Source organism: Ailuropoda melanoleuca, chromosome 8 (assembly GCF_002007445.2).
Source record: "Ailuropoda melanoleuca isolate Jingjing chromosome 8, ASM200744v2, whole genome shotgun sequence".
Lineage (NCBI taxonomy): Eukaryota > Metazoa > Chordata > Mammalia > Carnivora > Ursidae > Ailuropoda > Ailuropoda melanoleuca.
Window position 1 is genome coordinate 66869089 of NC_048225.1, and position 21091 is coordinate 66890179.

At 50.0% G+C, this 21091-nt stretch overlaps 1 protein-coding gene across 1 annotated transcript in view; it reads right to left on the bottom strand.

The window, feature by feature from the left end:
- Nucleotides 1-21091, bottom strand: part of KIF26B (kinesin family member 26B) — a 426956-nt gene that overhangs the window by 4454 nt on the left and 401411 nt on the right. The window contains exons 11-12 of the mRNA XM_034667636.1: nucleotides 1360-1522; nucleotides 4-524 (exon numbers count right to left, since the gene is read on the bottom strand). Coding sequence (XP_034523527.1) covers nucleotides 4-524; nucleotides 1360-1522 — 684 coding nt within the window. The remainder of the gene's footprint in view (nucleotides 1-3; nucleotides 525-1359; nucleotides 1523-21091) is intronic.

The following is a 21091-nucleotide window of genomic DNA, read 5'->3' on the forward strand; positions in this document are numbered from 1 at the left end:
TTATCTTCCTTATTGGACTCACATAGTGGGTTTGCCCCAGCCACCTGGCTTAACGGGGGACACTTGCTGGCCTGCTCTGTCCCAAACTGGGCAGGCAGTTCTTCGAAAGGAAACTGACTGGGCTCTTCGCTGCCGTCGATGCAGCCCAGCCTCTCCTGCAGCTCGGCAAACGTGTTGCACTTCAAACAGTCCCTTTCTGATTTGCTGGCCGCAGCCCCACCGGCCTCTGCAGGCCGGCTGTCGCCGTGGGCCTTCTGCAGGGCCGGCACGATGGGGACGAAGTCAGGGGGGCCCTCATTGTCTGTGAGCTCCTTGTCCGAGAGGGCCGTGCCGTTGGGCCCGATGTAGATGACAGTGTCGCAGGACTGCTCGCTGCTGGAGGAGTAGTCCGGCTCACTGGACAGCTGAGCGATGGGGAAGTCGGGGTCCACCGCGGCCCTCGCCTGGAAAGGCCGCAGCTGGGTGGGCCTGCGCATCCGGCCTTCCTCACAGGAGCTCTCCCCGCCAGAGGAGCTTGATGTGTACTGGGGGTGAGAGGAGGGAGGTTAGCAAGGGCAGCTCTCCCAAGCCAGCCCTCCCCGCGAGCCCACAAGCTGACTCCATGCAGCCCCCCAAGACCACCCCAGGTTGGCCTCCCTACATTGGGCCATTCCTCGTGTGCCAGGACAGTGTGCCCCAGCCTTGCACACCACGGTCTCTTGTGGGAAGAACAGCCCCTGTGTGGCCCACTGGGCACAGAGCCTGCTCAGGAAAGGAGGTGACCAGCCCAGGCCACGTCCGACCTCCCAAAAGCTGGGGGGTCACTGCCTTGGCAACCCCCCCCCAAAAAAAGAGACACAAAAACAAGAGGAAAAAAGCTTCCCACTTCACTAGCTGTGCCCGCAGGGACCTCAATCATGACAGCTTTCCAACACATTCTTGTCACGCCACCACCGTCCTGGCTTTGCCTCTGAGAACACGAGCTGGTAGTTTCGAGAGACCAGAGTTCACACAGCAAAGCCCAGGAGCCTAGACATGATTCCGGACGTGCAGGGGAAGTAGGGCCACAAGAGTAGGGAGAGAGAAAGGGGTATTTCTCATCCCTCCCCAGTTCTTCATCCCAAAAGAGCAGCAGTCCTTCCCAACTGCTTAAAAGTGGGCCGAGCCCTCCTGGGTAGGAGTCTGGGCTAGATGCTCGGCAGCTGTCGGGGGCAAGGGACGTGGCCGGCCCGATAGCTCTCCTGCCCCAACTGACCGCCGGGCAGCGTGGGCAGCACCGCACACGCCTGCCCCAGGGGCTCGGGGACTAGAAGCGCTGGCCCGCTCCGGGATGGGGCTCCAAAAGCGCCTTCCTCCACTGCACCCCTGGGAGCTCCTTACCTTCGTTTTCTTTTTCTTCATCCTCAACACCCTCGAGGCGATCTGGATGGTGGACAGGGTTTCGGCGTAGCTGCCGGCGGCGGCCGAGATGTGCGCGATCATGGTGGTGCGACAGTTCACGTTCCCCAGGGACTCCCGCAGCAGCATGGTGAGCTTGCTGTCTCTGCCGGACAAAGTGGATTAGGGCTGCATTAGTGCGCCAGGCTTCGCTCTGGCTGTCAGGGTAGGACTTCGGGCCTCTACGTGGCTCTTGCTGTGGGCGGTGGGGTGGGTTTTTTGTTTTTTTTTTTAAATGGCAGGCTGATGAGCAGTGTCTTCCAGCACGGGGCTGTGCGTAGCCGGCAGCTGAGCAAGTGCTTCCAACCCCAAGCATGGACTCCATGCCAAACACCTCCCTTGGCCCCACTGTCCTGCTGTCGGGGTAATGCTGAGTGTCTGCGCGGGCGCGTGGGACCTGGAGCGTAACGGCGGCTGGGGATAGGGAGGAGGAGGATAGAACGGCTCGTGGCTGGTGATCGGCAGGCCGTCTGCACACACGGCCCTTCTCTGCAAGTGTCTGCACGCAAGTGGTCGNCGGTCACCACAGGGGAAAGCCGCCTGTCAGCCACGACCCCGCGTGGAAGGTCTGTGTGTTTGTAACGTAGGCCATTTGTTTGCANTGGTCGCCACGGGAAAGCCGCCTGTCAGCCACGACCCCGCGTGGAAGGTCTGTGTGTTTGTAACGTAGGCCATTTGTTTGCAGAGTTGCAGGCGGTTAGTACCATGGTCTCTTACTCTCGTATTTGCACACAGCGGGAATGCAGTAGAAAGCATATGTAATCCTGATCACAAGTGGGGCAAGGCAGACATTGCCCCAAGCCCGCGGTCAGCAGCCATGGAATGAGGAACTTTCTAGAAAGCCCTCCTCTGGGGACTCTGCAGGTGCCATGGGGGGCCGGGGCCCTGAGTGGTGATAATGAGGCCTGGGAATTCACAGATGGTGTTTCCAGGCTCTTCAAAGACTGACCTGGAAGAATAGCTCCCGTTTTTCCATTCCTACCCTCATCCCCGCATTCTCCCTGCCTTGCTCTTAAAGGCTTCTGCTTACGTCATCTTCGGCGCTCATCGCCTCAGCTGCTGCCAGGTGTCATTTCCACTCCGGAGCCTTCCCTGATCCCGAGGGTAGAGGCAGCCTCTGTGTTTCCTGTGCCGTGCGTGCATAGCTCTGTGTCGTGTTCGTGACACCGGGTGCGAGGGGCCCGTCCTCACGCCCGTGTGCCCACCACACTGCCCGCCAGCCACCCCTGCAGAGCTCCCTGGAGAGGGGCCGTCCGGCTCGGCAGACCCGCTGCGATAGGCAGGCTGCTGTCAGCAGAGGCTAGGCCTTGGACATGGGGAAACCACTTCACATGTGACCTGCATCGGGCCTTCAGGGAGGAAGACTGGGGGACAGGCCATCGTTTGCCTTTCCACCTGGACCCAATTAAGGTGTCAGTTTGGCTATGGACTGTGAGAGGCAAACTGAGGACTTCAGAGGGGAGGGGGTGGGGGAAGGGGATAGCCTGGTGATGGGTAGTAGGGAGGGCACGTATTGCATGGTGCACTGGGTGTTATACGCAACTAATGAAGCATCAAACTTTACATCGGAATCTGGGGATGTACTGTATGGTGATTAACACAATATAATAAAATAAAATTNGGGCCATCGTTTGCCTTTCCACCTGGACCCAATTAAGGTCAGTTTGGGAGGCCGGGCTTGCTGTGGCTCAGTTCCAGGGCAATTTAAATAATACATCAAGGTTTCCCTTCCAGTGAAATCGTCAGTGATAAAGGTCGTGCAAGGAGAGTGTTCTGGATGGACTGTTTATGTCCCTCAAATTCATAGGTTGAACCCTAACGTCTGGAGTGATGCCATTAGGAGGTGGGGCCTTCAGGAGGGGACCAGTCATGAGAGCCCTCTTGAACAGGAATCAGGCTCTAATGAGGGGAACTTGCAGGAGCTCCCTGGCCCCTTCTGCCCTGTGAGGCTGTCACGAGAAGGTGGTTGTCTACGAACCAGGAAACCTCTCTCACGGGACGCAGGATCTGCTGGTGCCTTGTTGGACTTCTCTGGAATGGAAAGACATGTCTCTGGTTTCAGCCACCACCACCCCCCCATTCTGTGGTGGTCTGTTCCAGCCGCTTTAATGGACTAGGACAGGTAAGGGGGTGTGTAGAAGGTTCAGACCTAGCAGTCAACACTTCCAGCAGGCACGTCAGGGACGCCACCGGCACTGATGACCGGACAGGAAGTCAGGTCCCACCCCGGCAGACACGCTGAGTCGCGACACGGCACCGGGGCAAGGCCCAGGCTTGGTCTTCCCCGTGTCTTCAAGTGGAAGACCGATCCCGTTAGAGTGAAGTTGTGATCCTTCTGGTCCGTTCCTCCTGTTCGTGGCGGTCATGTTCGTTTAAGTTGTCTGAATGGTGACGTAGGGCACACGGCCAGGAACAGTGCCCCGCGGTGAATCAGGACGTAACCCTGTTCCGGGGGCTCCTGTCTCAAGTCATCTGATCTACTACACCTTTCTTATGAATTATATGCACTCTTTCTTTATAATAAAACACTGGCTGAAAAGGGTTTAACATTTTCCTGCCTCTGGGTAACATAAACATAAATTTCTTTGGCTTTCGGCCTCACGATATTGTCCACTGTGTATTTTTTTTTTTAAAGAATTTTATCAGTCATCTTACGGATCCACAAATATAGCCATTTTCCCCACAGCTTCGTCACACATTTTAGAGGTTACCTTATACCTTCCCAAGCAGCCTAATGGATAGATCGGTGAATGCCCTCTTCCTTTTTCTGGATGAAGCATATTGATTCATTAGCATGGAACTCACGCCAACAGCGCTCTAAGTCTTACCTGAACCAAGCTTCTCTAACATACGTCTTTCTTCCGTAAGGCACATCCCAGCCTTCTTGCACCAGGGAGTGCTGGCCACAGCACTGTGCTTGGGGCCACTGGGACCATGACCGCCAACAAAACGCGCACACAAACCTCTCCGCAAAGGGCCCTGGTTTGTAGGAAGAGAGACGGAACAAGGAGGCAGGGCATTGGCGCGCCGCTTGCGTTGGTTTGCACGTAATTCGCAAAAATGGAATCCAAGTGACGGGGGTCGATGGGGCTCTGAAGTTCCTCATGTTAACGCCTGTTAATCAGGTGCACGCGGCTGAGGACACGCTCTGTTCACTTCTCTGTGCGGCTGTGTGTAAGTCCTCGGCAAAGGGGCCAGAATCAACACAGGACGTTGTCACACCAAACTGTTTGCCCTGCGCATTTCCACATGATTCCCCATTCATGAGTCAATCACAGGACGTTTTTTTCCGAGTCCACATTGTTGGAAGAAGCCAGGGCATGTGTGTTGCTTGGCAACGGGCAGTTCAGCTCTCCTCGAGGAAAGCCAGTAAAACCGCGAGCAAGACTCCTTCACGCGGTCTCTCTAGACTCTCAAACATCTCCTTATGGGAATGAAAAATGGTGGCTATAAAGCTTTGGGTTTTTTCCACCTTGCGATGATCTTTTAACTCGGAACAAAGACAGTTAAGTTGGGGAGGGAAGGTGAAAGAAGGGGCAGGGTACTAAAGGCTGAAAACTGTAGATTTCACTCAGTGTCTTTGGTAGGAAAATAAAGATTCGAAAGAGTTTCTAGGGCAAAAGGCGGCAGAGATTTGTCCACGCCTCTGCATCGAGGCTGAGGCAAGAGGGAGAGACACTCGTAGGTGCGGAGCTAGCGGCCCCCGAGCCCCAGGGCCAGTATGGAGGAGGGACTTAGAGACTCGGAGGCCACGTGGGAGGGGTCCTGGCTGGGCAGGACAGCGGGGGCAGGAGGGGACCAGTGACAGCAGAGCCAACTGGGGTCTGGGGAAGGACCGTACCCCTCTTTGAAGCAGCCATGTTCTAGGCACACATACTCCACCTCCCTCCCACCCCAAACGGCACACGTCTGTTAAAATTTTTGGAAAAATGTCTTGCGTTTTACAAGTTGACTTTTTTTAGACACAGCAAGAACAGGATCATGAACATATGTTCGTAGCGATAATGCTAAGAGCGTGATGAGCATGTACATGGGCTGAGAAACCGGGGCCCACAGGCCAACGCCGGCCCACCACCTGCTTTTATAAATAAAGTTTTATTGGAACACAGCCCTGCCTATTAACAGCCCGGCTCTGGCCGCACTGGGGCTACAACGGCAGAGCTGAATGGTCGTGACAGAGCCTGAGCGGCCCACAAAGCCACAAATGTCTACTATCTAGTCCTTTATGGAAAAAGGTGGGGGGGTTGTTTATGTTTTGTTTGCCCTGTGTCCTAGAGTAATGGCACAGCCTGGTCTCATCCCAGACACAGCACCAGAGAGTCACCAACCAGAGCATGGAGGTGGGTGGTGATTTCCTTGCTAGTCAGTCGTCTCTTGCTGAACAGAAACCGGCAGAGGAACAAACCCCAAGCTTCAGCAGTCCCTCAAGCACCGGGACGTGGCTACGGTCATCTGCCCACATCACCTCCTATCACACACAGAAGCCGAGCCTGTCCTTGCAAAGGGGCTGTGAGGCCGCGCACACTCACCCACTCACTTCTGCAGTGGCTCCTTCAAGAAGTGCATGGCGAGCACACGCCACCTGGATGCAAGGGGCAAGGATGGGGTGGGGACAGGGCAGGGAGGAGCGGCGAGGTCGGAATCACAGAGCCGGCTACCCATCGAGGCGCACGCACGGTAAACACACCTAACGCCAACAGCACAACATCTAACACTGCACGGGATATGCAAAGACCCCTCCGAGGCCGAGCACTGTCCCCACCGTCACCACAACCCCCTGACCGCTAGAAACACCCTCACCTCCACGGACAGCTAGGTCTGTCTTGTGGGCTGGGATCCTTCTATGTGGCTGACATTTATTTGTCCCAAACACCCCACAAAACTCTCAATTCCTTTTGGAAATGGTGGTTTGGAATCCGCAGCATGTTATCTGTGGACCTTCGGGGGAGGAAAGCTTCCCAAACCCTCCCAGCTGGCGAGACGGTTCAGGGTTCTGCCGAAATACAAGCTGTCCGTGTCGCCTGGCGGTGCTGGCCAGGTCACGGCACGTGAAAAAGGCCTTTCCTTTCAATAAGCAGCACCAAGTATCCTTCTTTTCCAGAAAGGCAGTGACAGAACCCTGGAGGTACCAAGTGGGGCACCTGGGAACCAAGTCCTGGTGAAGGAGACCGAGGTGGTGAGCTCTGGATCGCCACGTCGGGCGGCCTGCCTAGAGCCCCCAGGGCCACCCTCCCTTCCGCCCTGCTTCTCACGAGCGAGACTATAGACGTCCACTCCTGTCAATTCATAATAATTCTCAATATGACGTGGAAAGAAAGGAGCTTCGTTAATCCAGAGAACTAAGCTCCAGAACGATTTGCAAGAGAAAGCCTCCTGTGGGCGGTAGGACCACAGCAGACCTATAAACCCCAAACTCGCACCCCACAAACGTACGGGCAGGCTCTTCTTTAGAAGCAGGAGAGTGTTTTCCTTCAAGCACTGCGCCGTCAGTATCCGAGAATGGAAACCACACACGCGGGATTCTGGTAGGCGTCAGATATCCCAGATCAAGGTAACACTGAATATATCAATGCCAAGAAAATATTGGCATCCCTCGCATTCTTAAGGGTATGGCCCTGGAGCCACATGGCATTCTAGAAACCATCCCACTTTCTAGCAATTTTACACCCGGAAACTGCTGGAATGTGCTGTAGGGCCCCAGGCAGCACCTTGACCTGCTAGCCAAGAGCTGCTGGGTCTTGAGCCAGCCAGGAGAGTTCTGACCCCGCAGCCCCGCCCCCTGCCCCCTGCCCCCAGNCTGCCCCCAGGCCCCTGCATCCACCCACCGACTGCCAGGAGGAGAGAAGACAGTGGAAAGGAAGCAGGGACGGAAAGAAAAAGAGGTAGGTTAACGTCATGAACTTGACCTAGTTTGGGCCACTCAAATGGTACTCTATGCGCTCTCTCCCACTGCCTCCTTCCTATCCACACCCCATTGGTCTGTGAACATCTTTCCCTACTGTCACCCAGGGGGTCGCCAGTGACTCCTGAGGCCAGCCCAAGTACAGGGGACCAGGGTCCCTCTGGGGGAGGGCAGTCCTCATCCCGTCTTCTAGGTCCCCAGTGGACACCTTTGGGACATTGTTCAGCCGCCAGACAGAACTGCATACATCTACGGGGGAAAACGTACTTCCCTTGGGCTTATTTACTTGTGAGGGACTCGGTGGCCCCCTTCTCATGACTGCTTCACAGACACGCACCCTTTTGGGAGAAGACCTTGTACGGCTTCTCTTTAGGGAAACCGCCTGCTCCGCGGGAGCAGCCTTTTCTCGGCAACGTCCCCCTCGAGAAGGCCAGAGTTTCAGGGCAGGAATGATCTGGTTCCGGTTGTGACAGAAGAACCAACAGCTGGGTATGAGCCCCGCTATCCTAAAGGCATTTTCAAAAGGAGTTCCACAAAGCTAGAGTAGTTCCGACATGGTTCCCTTTGTGCCACTGATGGCATAAGCGGTGGCGTTGTGGGCCACCGGGAGCGGGGAGCGTAATAAAGCAAACTGGACAGAGAAGCCCAGCTCTCAGACGGGACAGGGACTCTGGCACCCGCACGTCCGTTAGAGGCGCCTCCAAAAGCACCGGCATTTAGCTGAGAGAGAGGTGCTGACTTCCCTCATCGGGCGAGAGCTTAGAGAAGGACCCTGCGGAGGACCACCCAGTACCCGCTGAAGGACCAGCCTGGTGACCCAACCAATATGGCGCCTGGTCTGAGTTCGTGCTGCTTAACCTGAGACCCCTGTTGGTAGAGGGCCTGAGACTGTAACCACCGAGAGTGGTCAAGGTTAACCTAACTGTTCGCTCACAGCTTTCCTGATTAGACATCATAGAAGCCTGAGGCACAAATGGCACCATTCTGGAAGGCCTCTGACACTGGGTAATACACGGGAGAGATGGGGGAGGGGGCCTGGGGTCTCTGTCGGTGCAGCGTCCAACTCTTGGTTCCAGCTCAGATGGAGATCTCGGGGTTGAGAGAGCGAGCCCCGCATTGGGCTGCACGCTCAGCATGGAGTCTGCTTGAGGATTCTGTCTCTCCCTCTCCTGCACTCTCTCTAAAATAAATAAGTCTTTAAAAAAAAAACACGGGAGAGATGGCTCATCCGCATGCCATCCCGCTTACCTAGGGCTGTCACCATGGTGGCTCTAGAGCTTTGGTGGCAGTGCCCAGAGAGAGGCAGGAAAGAAGGNATACACAGGAGAGATGGCTCATCCGCATGCCATCCCACTTACCTAGGGCTGTCACCATGGTGGCTCTAGAGCTTTGGTGGCAGTGCCCAGAGAGAGGCAGGAAAGAAGGGATGGTGCCCCACAGGGGCCTGCTGTTCTACGTATGACGAGGCATTCCGGAGAACGGGACATTGGGAATTACCAGATGGCAAGCCAGTTCACACAAGCTAAAGGGTTTGCATTGCATGCATGGGTGGGGGCAAGCGAAGCCTGCTTTAGGACTCTAATAGTTTACCACGGTACACACAGGAAGACAGAGCCTAAGGAAATCTGGGCTGCACAAATCCATTTGACCCTGGATATCGGTGTTCTATTTACCTGAATAAGAGAAGATTCACATTAATTCCACCTCCTTCATGAGAAAGACCAACTATAAACAGTGAATAGTCTTGACAGAATATTTTAAGAGAAGTATGTGATGTAGCTTATACTAAATTTTGCGCTATCAGAAGGTTTCCGGGTAAAATCCTAACTAATCTGCTTCAAACTCATTTAATAAGACATACTTGTGGGGCACCTGTTCAGCATCCGACTTTTGATTTCGGCTCAGGTCGTGATCTCAGGGTCGTGAGACTGAGCCCCGCGTTGGGCTCTGCACTCAGTGGGGGGTCTGCTTGAGAATTCTCTTTCCCTCTGCCCCTCCCCCCATGTGCTCTAATAAATAAAATTTGAAAAAAAAAAGACATACTTGCAATGGCTAAACTGATCATAATATATGGGTTCACTTTCAGAAGCTAAATGTGTCCCATGAAAACTTTGTTTTTACATTATTCACTTTTTAAACAATNCATACTTGCAATGGCTAAACTGATCATAATACATGGGTTCACTTTCAGAAGCTAAATGTGTCCCATGAAAACTTTGTTTTTACATTATTCACTTTTTAAACAATTCAAGCCTCCTCGTCTAGAGCGAGGAAACGCTTCCATCCAGTCTAAGTTGCTGAGCACTCAGGATGAGTAGACTCTGAATTGCTCTAGATACTCTCAGTTCTGCTCAGGAAAATGTACATTCATTCCAGGGCCGTAGCATGCAGGGATGACATAGGTATTTTAAAGGGCATTTCTACAATGAGAATCAGAGGATAGAGAGTCCACTGATTCCAGGATATGATCCTGAGGCAGGCTGAACAATATTTCAGGGACGCCTGGGTGGCTCAGTTGGTGCAGCGTCTGCCTTCAGCTCAGGTCATCATCCCAGGGTCTTGGGATCGAGCCCCAAGTCAGGATCTCTGCTCAGCGGAGTCTGTTTCTCCCTCCCCCCGCCCCGTGATATCTCTCTCATAAATAAAAATCTTTAAAAAAATTAAATTTAAAAAACAATATTCTTAGAAGCACAGAGTATCAGAGTTGGAAGGATTTTCGGGGTTGCTGCATTTCCTGGAAAAGAATTGCCACTGTAGCAGGCGATCTGCTCCTTGCCAGAATATTTTTAATGACTGAGAACTTACCAGCTCCCAGGACAGCCTGTGTGATACTTTTGAAGAGCCTCAGTTATCAGAAAGTTTTTTCCTTACTGAACTTAAATCTTCCTTAGGCCTCTAACCATGGGCATGCACTGTATTCTAGGGGCAACACAGGGTAAGAATAATCCTTGTGCACACACTGGCCCTTCACATTTTAAAAGACATTTATCATATCCTCTCTTAAAGGTTCTCTTGCTTGGGAATATTCCACATTCCTTCCATTGCTCCTCAAATATTTGGTTGGTCATCCAAGCTCATGCTAAGCCTGCCTTCTGCTCCATGAAATCCAGCGCTTCCTCTCCGCAGAGTACTTGTGCAGTAAAGAACAGGACTTTGCCCAAAGAGGTCCAGCCTTTGCTCTCAGCCTCTGGGAGGTAACCTATGTCATAGCTGTTAGGAGGGTCTTCATTTAGGGCAGGGACTGGCCACGCCACAAAGATCAGGGACTTTGGGCCATGCTGTATCAGTCGACGTGCAGACCGAGTGAGACCATGGCGGAAATCAATCAGTCACACCTATATAACGTAGCCCCAGTAAGAAGTCTACTCACCGAAGCTCAGGTGAGCCTTCTGGTGGCAATGCTTGCACGTACTGTCACACCCAGACACTGGGAGGGTAACCCACTGTGTTCTGCGTGTGGAACCCTATGTGCCTCTTCCTTGGGCTAGGGTTTGGGAACCCTTCAAACTCACCATTGGTGTCAGAAGTGAGAGTGGCTTGTGTGAACTCTTTTAACTTCGCAGTTGGACTCTATGGAAGTCTGGGGCCAACTTGGCAGTCTGTGCCCTGAAACCCCATGGTGTGGCTAATGACAGCTAGCTCTTTTCTTCAGCAAGATCCTGAGAACCTTGAGGGTAGGATCTGTGTTTTTTTTTTTTATCTTTCTTTTTATTTGGACCTTTCTGTACAGTAACTTGAACAATGTTAATGACAGATGAGCTCTAGGACAGAAGGGGAAAGATCCTATACTCTTAGCATGATCGGGAGCTAAGAATGTTATCATCACTTTGATGAAAAACAAGACAAAACAAAAACTAGAAACAACAGCCCAGGAGACAAATTAGTAGATCTTACGGACAAATAGGAAATAGGCCCAAAGGTTTCCCCTGAATTCACAGATTCCCAAAAATTGTGTATGCTAATGAGGCTTAAGATGTAGCACGAGGTGCTTAATGAGTCAATAACAAGATCCTTGGCACTTACTAAACATGCAGACTGATCTGTGATAGATGCACGCTCATTATTTAATTCACCTGCAGGACCGGATTAGGAGTAATAATGTTTCTATCATTCACTGCAGTTTATTTTTTAAAAGATTTTATTTATTTGAGAGAGAGCACACTAGAGAGAGCAAGCACAAGTGGTGGGCAGAGGGGGAGGGAGAAGCACGCTCCCCGCTGAGCAGGGAGCCCGACACGGGACTCAATCCCAGGACCCCAAGATCATGACCTGAGCCAAAGGCAGACACCTCACCAACTGAGCCACCCAGGCAGTCCATGAAGTTTCGCTTCCTTTTTAAAATTCANGACGAGGCATTCCGGAGAACGGGACATTGGGAATTACCAGATGGCAAGCCAGTTCACACAAGCTAAAGGGTTTGCATTGCATGCATGGGTGGGGGCAAGCGAAGCCTGCTTTAGGACTCTAATAGTTTACCACGGTACACACAGGAAGACAGAGCCTAAGGAAATCTGGGCTGCACAAATCCATTTGACCCTGGATATCGGTGTTCTATTTACCTGAATAAGAGAAGATTCACATTAATTCCACCTCCTTCATGAGAAAGACCAACTATAAACAGTGAATAGTCTTGACAGAATATTTTAAGAGAAGTATGTGATGTAGCTTATACTAAATTTTGCGCTATCAGAAGGTTTCCGGGTAAAATCCTAACTAATCTGCTTCAAACTCATTTAATAAGACATACTTGTGGGGCACCTGTTCAGCATCCGACTTTTGATTTCGGCTCAGGTCGTGATCTCAGGGTCGTGAGACTGAGCCCCGCGTTGGGCTCTGCACTCAGTGGGGGGTCTGCTTGAGAATTCTCTTTCCCTCTGCCCCTCCCCCCATGTGCTCTAATAAATAAAATTTGAAAAAAAAAAGACATACTTGCAATGGCTAAACTGATCATAATACATGGGTTCACTTTCAGAAGCTAAATGTGTCCCATGAAAACTTTGTTTTTACATTATTCACTTTTTAAACAATTCAAGCCTCCTCGTCTAGAGCGAGGAAACGCTTCCATCCAGTCTAAGTTGCTGAGCACTCAGGATGAGTAGACTCTGAATTGCTCTAGATACTCTCAGTTCTGCTCAGGAAAATGTACATTCATTCCAGGGCCGTAGCATGCAGGGATGACATAGGTATTTTAAAGGGCATTTCTACAATGAGAATCAGAGGATAGAGAGTCCACTGATTCCAGGATATGATCCTGAGGCAGGCTGAACAATATTTCAGGGACGCCTGGGTGGCTCAGTTGGTGCAGCGTCTGCCTTCAGCTCAGGTCATCATCCCAGGGTCTTGGGATCGAGCCCCAAGTCAGGATCTCTGCTCAGCGGAGTCTGTTTCTCCCTCCCCCCGCCCCGTGATATCTCTCTCATAAATAAAAATCTTTAAAAAAATTAAATTTAAAAAACAATATTCTTAGAAGCACAGAGTATCAGAGTTGGAAGGATTTTCGGGGTTGCTGCATTTCCTGGAAAAGAATTGCCACTGTAGCAGGCGATCTGCTCCTTGCCAGAATATTTTTAATGACTGAGAACTTACCAGCTCCCAGGACAGCCTGTGTGATACTTTTGAAGAGCCTCAGTTATCAGAAAGTTTTTTCCTTACTGAACTTAAATCTTCCTTAGGCCTCTAACCATGGGCATGCACTGTATTCTAGGGGCAACACAGGGTAAGAATAATCCTTGTGCACACACTGGCCCTTCACATTTTAAAAGACATTTATCATATCCTCTCTTAAAGGTTCTCTTGCTTGGGAATATTCCACATTCCTTCCATTGCTCCTCAAATATTTGGTTGGTCATCCAAGCTCATGCTAAGCCTGCCTTCTGCTCCATGAAATCCAGCGCTTCCTCTCCGCAGAGTACTCGTGCAGTAAAGAACAGGACTTTGCCCAAAGAGGTCCAGCCTTTGCTCTCAGCCTCTGGGAGGTAACCTATGTCATAGCTGTTAGGAGGGTCTTCATTTAGGGCAGGGACTGGCCACGCCACAAAGATCAGGGACTTTGGGCCATGCTGTATCAGTCGACGTGTAGACCGAGTGAGACCATGGCGGAAATCAATCAGTCACACCTATATAACGTAGCCCCAGTAAGAAGTCTACTCACCGAAGCTCAGGTGAGCCTTCTGGTGGCAATGCTTGCACGTACTGTCACACCCAGACACTGGGAGGGTAACCCACTGTGTTCTGCGTGTGGAACCCTATGTGCCTCTTCCTTGGGCTAGGGTTTGGGAACCCTTCAAACTCACCATTGGTGTCAGAAGTGAGAGTGGCTTGTGTGAACTCTTTTAACTTCGCAGTTGGACTCTATGGAAGTCTGGGGCCAACTTGGCAGTCTGTGCCCTGAAACCCCATGGTGTGGCTAATGACAGCTAGCTCTTTTCTTCAGCAAGATCCTGAGAACCTTGAGGGTAGGATCTGTGTTTTTTTTTTTTATCTTTCTTTTTATTTGGACCTTTCTGTACAGTAACTTGAACAATGTTAATGACAGATGAGCTCTAGGACAGAAGGGGAAAGATCCTATACTCTTAGCATGATCGGGAGCTAAGAATGTTATCATCACTTTGATGAAAAACAAGACAAAACAAAAACTAGAAACAACAGCCCAGGAGACAAATTAGTAGATCTTACGGACAAATAGGAAATAGGCCCAAAGGTTTCCCCTGAATTCACAGATTCCCAAAAATTGTGTATGCTAATGAGGCTTAAGATGTAGCACGAGGTGCTTAATGAGTCAATAACAAGATCCTTGGCACTTACTAAACATGCAGACTGATCTGTGATAGATGCACGCTCATTATTTAATTCACCTGCAGGACCGGATTAGGAGTAATAATGTTTCTATCATTCACTGCAGTTTATTTTTTAAAAGATTTTATTTATTTGAGAGAGAGCACACTAGAGAGAGCAAGCACAAGTGGTGGGCAGAGGGGGAGGGAGAAGCACGCTCCCCGCTGAGCAGGGAGCCCGACACGGGACTCAATCCCAGGACCCCAAGATCATGACCTGAGCCAAAGGCAGACACCTCACCAACTGAGCCACCCAGGCAGTCCATGAAGTTTCGCTTCCTTTTTAAAATTCATTTGGCCTCACAAAAGTGATGGAAACAGCCCACGTGTCCATCAACAGATGAACGGAGAGAGAAGAAGTGGTCTATACATATGGTGGAATATTAGTCACCTGTAAAAGGAATGAAATCTTGCCTTTTGCAACCACACAGATGGAGCTGGAGAGCATAGTGCTAAGTGAAATAAGTCAAACAGAGAAAGAGAAATACCACATGATTTCACGCATATGTGGAATTTAAGAAACAAAACAAACAAGGAAAAAAAGGAGACAAACCAAGAAACTCTTAACTATAGAGAACACACTGATGGTTACCAGAAGTGGGTGGGGGGAAACGGGACGGGGATTCAGGAGGGCACCTGTCGTGATGAGCACTGGGTGATGGAGGGAAGTGCTGAATCACTTTGTACATCTGAAACTAATAGAACCCTGTATGTTCACTATAAAAAAATTCCTTTGGCCCCAGCCATTATTAGTTATCGATGCTTAGACATTTCTGTAGTCCAGTCCCGTTTCATAGAGCCACGACAGCCGTGGAGGACAGCTTTACTCGAGGAGGGATGAGGAAACATCTCAATTATGTTGCGTTGTAACCATTTACACATCCCCTGGGCAAAGATGAGCTTGCTGTACTGGGGAGAAACTTCGCTGTACTTCAGGCACAGATCATCCTCAGGTCTGTGAGTCCATGTTAACTCCAAGGCCAGTGATCTCCGTGGTAATCCATAAAGGGAATTAGGAACCGATGGGTGACAGAGATGGCGGCAAGAGTCATGTTGCCGTGGCGATCGAGAGCCCCTCCCGATACGTGATCACTCCTGTCCTTCTCTGTGGATTCTTAAACAATTCTCAAAAAGAGAGTAAACGAAGGTTACAAATGGAATTCTTGACATAACGGAATCCTGCTCTTGCCTAATGCCTTCTCTCAAATCTTTCCCACTGCCTTCGTGCTACACCATTTCCCCACTTCCTGTGTCACCTTAGCAACACACCAACATTTTAAGAATGTCCCTGTGCTGTTCCATGAACTGTGATGTTTGTTTCAGGTTTGAAACATACAGAACGCACATGCCAATGGGCATATCGATGGCACTTCTCTCTAGAGTCAGTCTGTGGCTGTCCCTCGCGGTTGACATTAGAACGCTGTACAATCTGGTCTTTGAAAATCTCCAAGTGTAATTAGAGTTTTTTAAAAAGAAATGTGTTTACCAAAAAATGGCAGGGAAGCATCCAGAAGGATTTCATCTACTTTCTTGACCAACTCTCTAAGCAAAACCTGAAGTGACGAAGCAGTGTGGGTCCTGGGTGAATTATGGGGCTTTTATTCTCCAGCTCTGGAAGCCCAGGTGAGTCCCTCTTGTGCCACATTCCTTGGAAAGGCTAGAAAGAGGTCAAATGGCATCAGCCAAAAGGTCTGGGCCTAATGCTCACACTGGGTTATAATCATGACTACCTCCAGTGTCCAAAGTTCAATTTAGGCAATTCCATGCTTGCTGTCTCTCAAAATAAACAGAGATGCAAATCCGAGCGCTGAGCAGTCATGGTGTTTGCATTCCCTTGACTGCCTTCTGATCTTGTGCACGCGAAAGGCAGGGAAGTCTGGTCTCGCTCTGCTCAGTCACACTGCCTGTCAGCGGGCATCCTGTGTTGTAGGACAACCTTCCAGGAGAGAGGACATAAGCTGGCTCGTTATTTGAGGCCAACGGTACAGAATATCACCCCGTCAGAAAGGATTCAGTCTGGTTCTCGGGAGGATGGATTAGGTGATTAAATGTGTCCCCGCCTGGGATGTCGAGCTCACATCTGTCCCTGTGCAGCGGCTTTTCCTTCAAGTCACCAGCGTGGAGCTTCAAACAGGATTCTGACTGTCGAGGGCAGGACGAGCCATTCGCTGCCCTCTCCTTCCACCCCTGCCCCCCGGTTCCTGACTAATGGCCTTGCCAAGACTCAGCTGGAGACACTGAAGATGGTCCCAGGGGAAGGGTGAAGCACCACTGCCACAAAATCCATTATTCCCCAAGATGGGGGGCGTGAGCACGTGTCCCACGGGCTGCAAACAGGCATGACCCTGGTTGTGATCCATTTGTTACTTCGTTGACCGACGGTCTGGGAGGCCGCCTCCTCGTCGTATAAAGGGTGACTGTGAAGATGATCTGGCTGCTTTGGGTCTCTAGCTGGACAGAGTGAGGAGGATGCTGGGGAATACTGTAGAGGCCTCCCGGCGGGGGGGACTCGGGCCATCCCACTACCCACAGCTCCTTGAGCAAGTGTGGACTTTTGGGCCTCTCCTGAACCACGCACAGCCCAGGAGCTCAGCCTGGAGTGCTGTTTACTTTACACCTATGGAATTCCACATCCAGCCCTATTCACTAACTCACTAATTAGCTAACCCCCCCCCAAAAAAATAAAGGAAAAGTCTGACAGTCCTAGCAACTCCCAGGGACTTTGTGTCCTTGGAAATCACTACCCTTCCTCTTATTCTTTTTTATTGTAGCAAAATATACACAACATGAAATTTACGATTTTAGTCATTTCAGGTATGCAGGTGAGCTGAATACTGTTCCAGTGCCTGGATATAGCACATGCTGTTTTCCGTTCATCGACCGACGCGCACTTGGGAAGTTTCCGCCCAGGGGTGATTGTGAAGAACGCTGCTGTGAGCGAGTATCTGTTTAAGTTGCTGCTTCCGATGCTTATGAGGATATACCTAGGAGTGGAATTGATGGATAATACAGAAATTCTCTTTTTAACGTTTTGAGGAACGGCCGACTGTCTCTCGGGGTGGGTGTGCAATTTCACAGTCTCACCAGCCGCGCCTGAGGGTGCCAATCTCGCCACATCGTGGCCAAGGTTTATTTGTTTCTTTAGTAACAGCCCTCCTGATGCACGTGAGGCGGCATCTCACTGTGGTTTTGTCTGCAATCCTCTGGTGGCTGATGACGCAGAGCATCTTTTCGTGTGCTTGTGGGCCTTCTGCAGGTCTTCTCTGCAAAAACGTCTATGCAGGTCCTCGGCCCGTGTGTGAAGCAATTGAATTTTTGCTGCTGTTGTTGAATTGCAGGAGTTCTTTATACATTCCGGATAGGAATCCTATATCGGAGATATGACCTGCAAAGATGCGCTCCCATTCTGTGGGGTTTCGATCTCTTGATTGTGTCCTTCGATGCACAGACTTTTTGAGCAACACGTCAACACTCTTAGATTTTAGCTCACATTTTGTGGCCCCTGTGGTTCAAAAACCTTCCAATGTTGCTTTTCCTGTGAGAAGCCTGCCAATAAGAGTGACCAAACATTGCCTGTGGAGTTTCGTGAAGATCTCGTCCAATATGGTTCTTGTTACTTGCAGACCACTGACCAGGAATAGCTGGGGAGAACTTGAAAGATTGTTGTTAATCACTGTGCCAAACTGCCCAGGGCTAAACTTCTTTCAAAATCATATAAAACCCACTTTCGGGAAAAGATGAGGGCAACTCTGTTGGAATGGCTTCTGGGTGTCCCCTATGGCTTAAAGAGACACGATCCCACAGTCTTCACAAAACGTACCAACGGGATTGGCTCTTGGCACCAAGAGCACGACATAGTAATAGGAAGGAATTAAAAGGAAATTAAGTTTGAGAGTGGTTTCCATTACTGGTGCATGTCTGAAGAGAAGATGTTACACAGAGGCCACAATGCAAACGTTTAATTTTGAGAGTCAGTCTGCGAAATTTTAATGGGGAAGGACGTGAAGAAATTGCACATTTCTTGAAAAAGAACGAAGGAAGCTAATTCTAGTTTCCAGCGATAATTATTTTGTTTGCAAAAAAAGGCTATGGTGACACAACAGTTCCATCTTTTAAGTTGATACGTCTAATGGCAAATGGCTGCCCATTTCTTACATGGGGTTAATATGGTTTGAGTTCAGAACCGAATATCTGATATCCTGCAAGCTCCTTAACTGGGCAGTTTCTCAAATCGCACCCATGACAAGAAGCTTGCAAATTAGAGTTCATCACATCTTCCAATGCCCTGTCTTTGTGCCTCCCCACTTTTAAAGAAAAATTTCAAAAAATCTCAAGACATCAAAAATTTCAAAAGTGCTATGAAGGGCTCTCCGTGGGTCCCATACCACGGAGAAGGCCTGCTTCTCGAAGAACTGCGTGAGATGGGCAAAGATCACTTCTTTCCTTTCTACACATCTAGGGCCTAACACAGTACCCGGCATAGAGCTGCCTTTCTATAAATATTTAAATCATCAAAGGAGCACCTCCCCATCAAAGAGGTCTCCACGCCCAGCTTCCTCACTCCAAAGCACTACCTGTGTTTTTTCCTTGTAGGAGCCTCAGTCGGAGTAAAACTAAGGCCAACGCCACTGCCTCGGGCGGAGCGAGTGCCAGGCAGAAGGCTCACGGTCTCGCCCATGTGACGGCAGGGCGACTCTTCCAGCCTCCCAGAGCATTCCGGAGGACAGGCCATGGTCTACTCAGGTGTGTGCGGCCCCCCGCCTTCGAGGACAAATCACAAGAGGGACATTTACAGCCAGGTTCAACATTCCCCAAAGAGGAACAGCCAGAACCAAGAAGCCCTCAGCTTCAACAAGACTCCGGCCAAATGAAGGTCTCCAGAGCGAAAATGTGTGGTCTCAGCAGTGCGTATGGGTTAAAAGGGCCGATAAAACCGGGTTGTAGAGTCAAGGTCAATCCCTCTGGCTCGTAGAACAGGTGTTCCACAATAGCACCCAGAATCTCCCACCGCAGGGAAGGGTCGGTGGAGGGGGCGGCTCCCCACGTGGTGAGGCTGACGGTCTTGTTACGAAGCCTGGAGCCGCCCCCTCCGAGAAAGTCTTATTCAGACAAACAGGCCTGGTGGGAGGTAGTTCGCACACCGGAGGGCAGAGGTGGGCCCTCTGCCGCCCTGGGATTGTAAACACGAATGCCATGAGCCCCTGCTCTGCGAGGCTGATCACAGGCGCTGGTTTCCCCACGAAAGTCTCCATTTATGCCCGTTACCCTGCATCCTCCCAGTTTATGGATTTTTCATTCTTTAAAAACAAAGTCTTTTTAAGACTTGAAACAGCGAGCTGGGAAGAGCTGGACAGACCTTCACTGTCGGCCTCCACGGTCCCGTTGAGTAGCATGTGGGACACGCGCAGCGGACCGGGCTCCCCCGAGGACGTGGTGTCCACAGCTGGAGACGTGTGCACAACGCACCTGGACTGGTTCCTGCCCGCACGGAGCTAGTAACGGGCCTCAAACACTGCTGTTTCTCCCCGGAGAAGTGCAAGCAGCAGTTGTCAAAATCGGCAAGACTCACGTCTGCAGAGTGACTGATCTTTAACAAAGATGTCGCGATCCACCTTACGTTAAACAAACAACTATTTCATTAGGGGAACGAGCAGCTCTCTCCCTGCGCCTGTCATCGGTGGGATTTGAGAAATGTTGGGGCTCTCAGGAACTCCTTAAATGATATGAAATTACTGGCATTAGACTTTTTTTAACTTTGAAATATATTGTATGAGTTTACCTCAGTGTTCTACAAAAAGGTATTGGAATTTTGGAAACGGGTCTTTTAAATTTTGATTACCCTTTGTTCAAAATAAGTTGTGTTATCAGGTGCTCAACAAATGAAAAACAAAAATTGCAGTATTAAGACAAACCGTAAGAGACTCTTAACTCTAGGAAACAAGCTGAGGGTTGCTGGAGGGGGGGATGGGGTAGCTGGGGGATGGGCATTAAGGAGGGCACGTGATGTAATGAGCACTGGGTGTTATAGCAACTGATGGATCACTGAACTCTACCTCTGAAACTGATAGTACACTATATATTAATCAAATTGAATTTAAAAATCTTTAATTTTTAATAAATTCATTTAAATAAAATGAAAAAAATCTCAGCATCAGAAGATTGTAATGAATTGCGTTATTAAATGAAAGGAAACTTACAAACAGGTAGGACCCTGAAATACATCCCTGCAGAGCAAGGCAGGAACTACGTGAATATTAGGCAGTAAGAAACAGCATAAAGGATTAAATTTTGAAATTCTAGAACTGTGCTCTGGAAATGGGCTTGGGAAGATCTTTATTTTTTAAAAATTTTTTTGTGGGTGGGGGGGATCTTTTAAAACTAACACCTAACAGTCTTACTGAGTTAGAAACGTATTCCACTCCACTGGACTTGCAGTGGTTGTGATGCCTTTAAATTCTTAGTTTCAACCAGACTGTGATAATCTACCAGGAGAAACAGAAGCTGCACTGATCAAAACACAGTTTTATACGCTGATACACATGCACACACACAGACGTAAACACACAGGCAGTGAGGTCAGTGAAGAAAAACACTGTAGCTCTAAGACAGTACTAGACAAAATAGTTTTTTTTAAAAAAAACTTTTTACTATGTCTTGTTAGTCACATCATTAGTTTTTGATGTAGCATTCTATGATTCATTATTTGTGTATTACACCCAGTGCTCCATGCAATACGTGCCCTTTTTAAAAAAGATTATTTGAGAGAGAGAGAGACAGAGCACAAGCACAGGGCAGGAGCAGAGGGAGAGGGAGACACAGACCAGGGAGCCTGACGTGGGACTTCATCCCAGGACCCAGAGATCATGACCTGAGCCACCCAGGGACCCGACAAATATAGTCTTAAGAAAGACATTAAGAAAGACACCCTCATGGGGCGCCT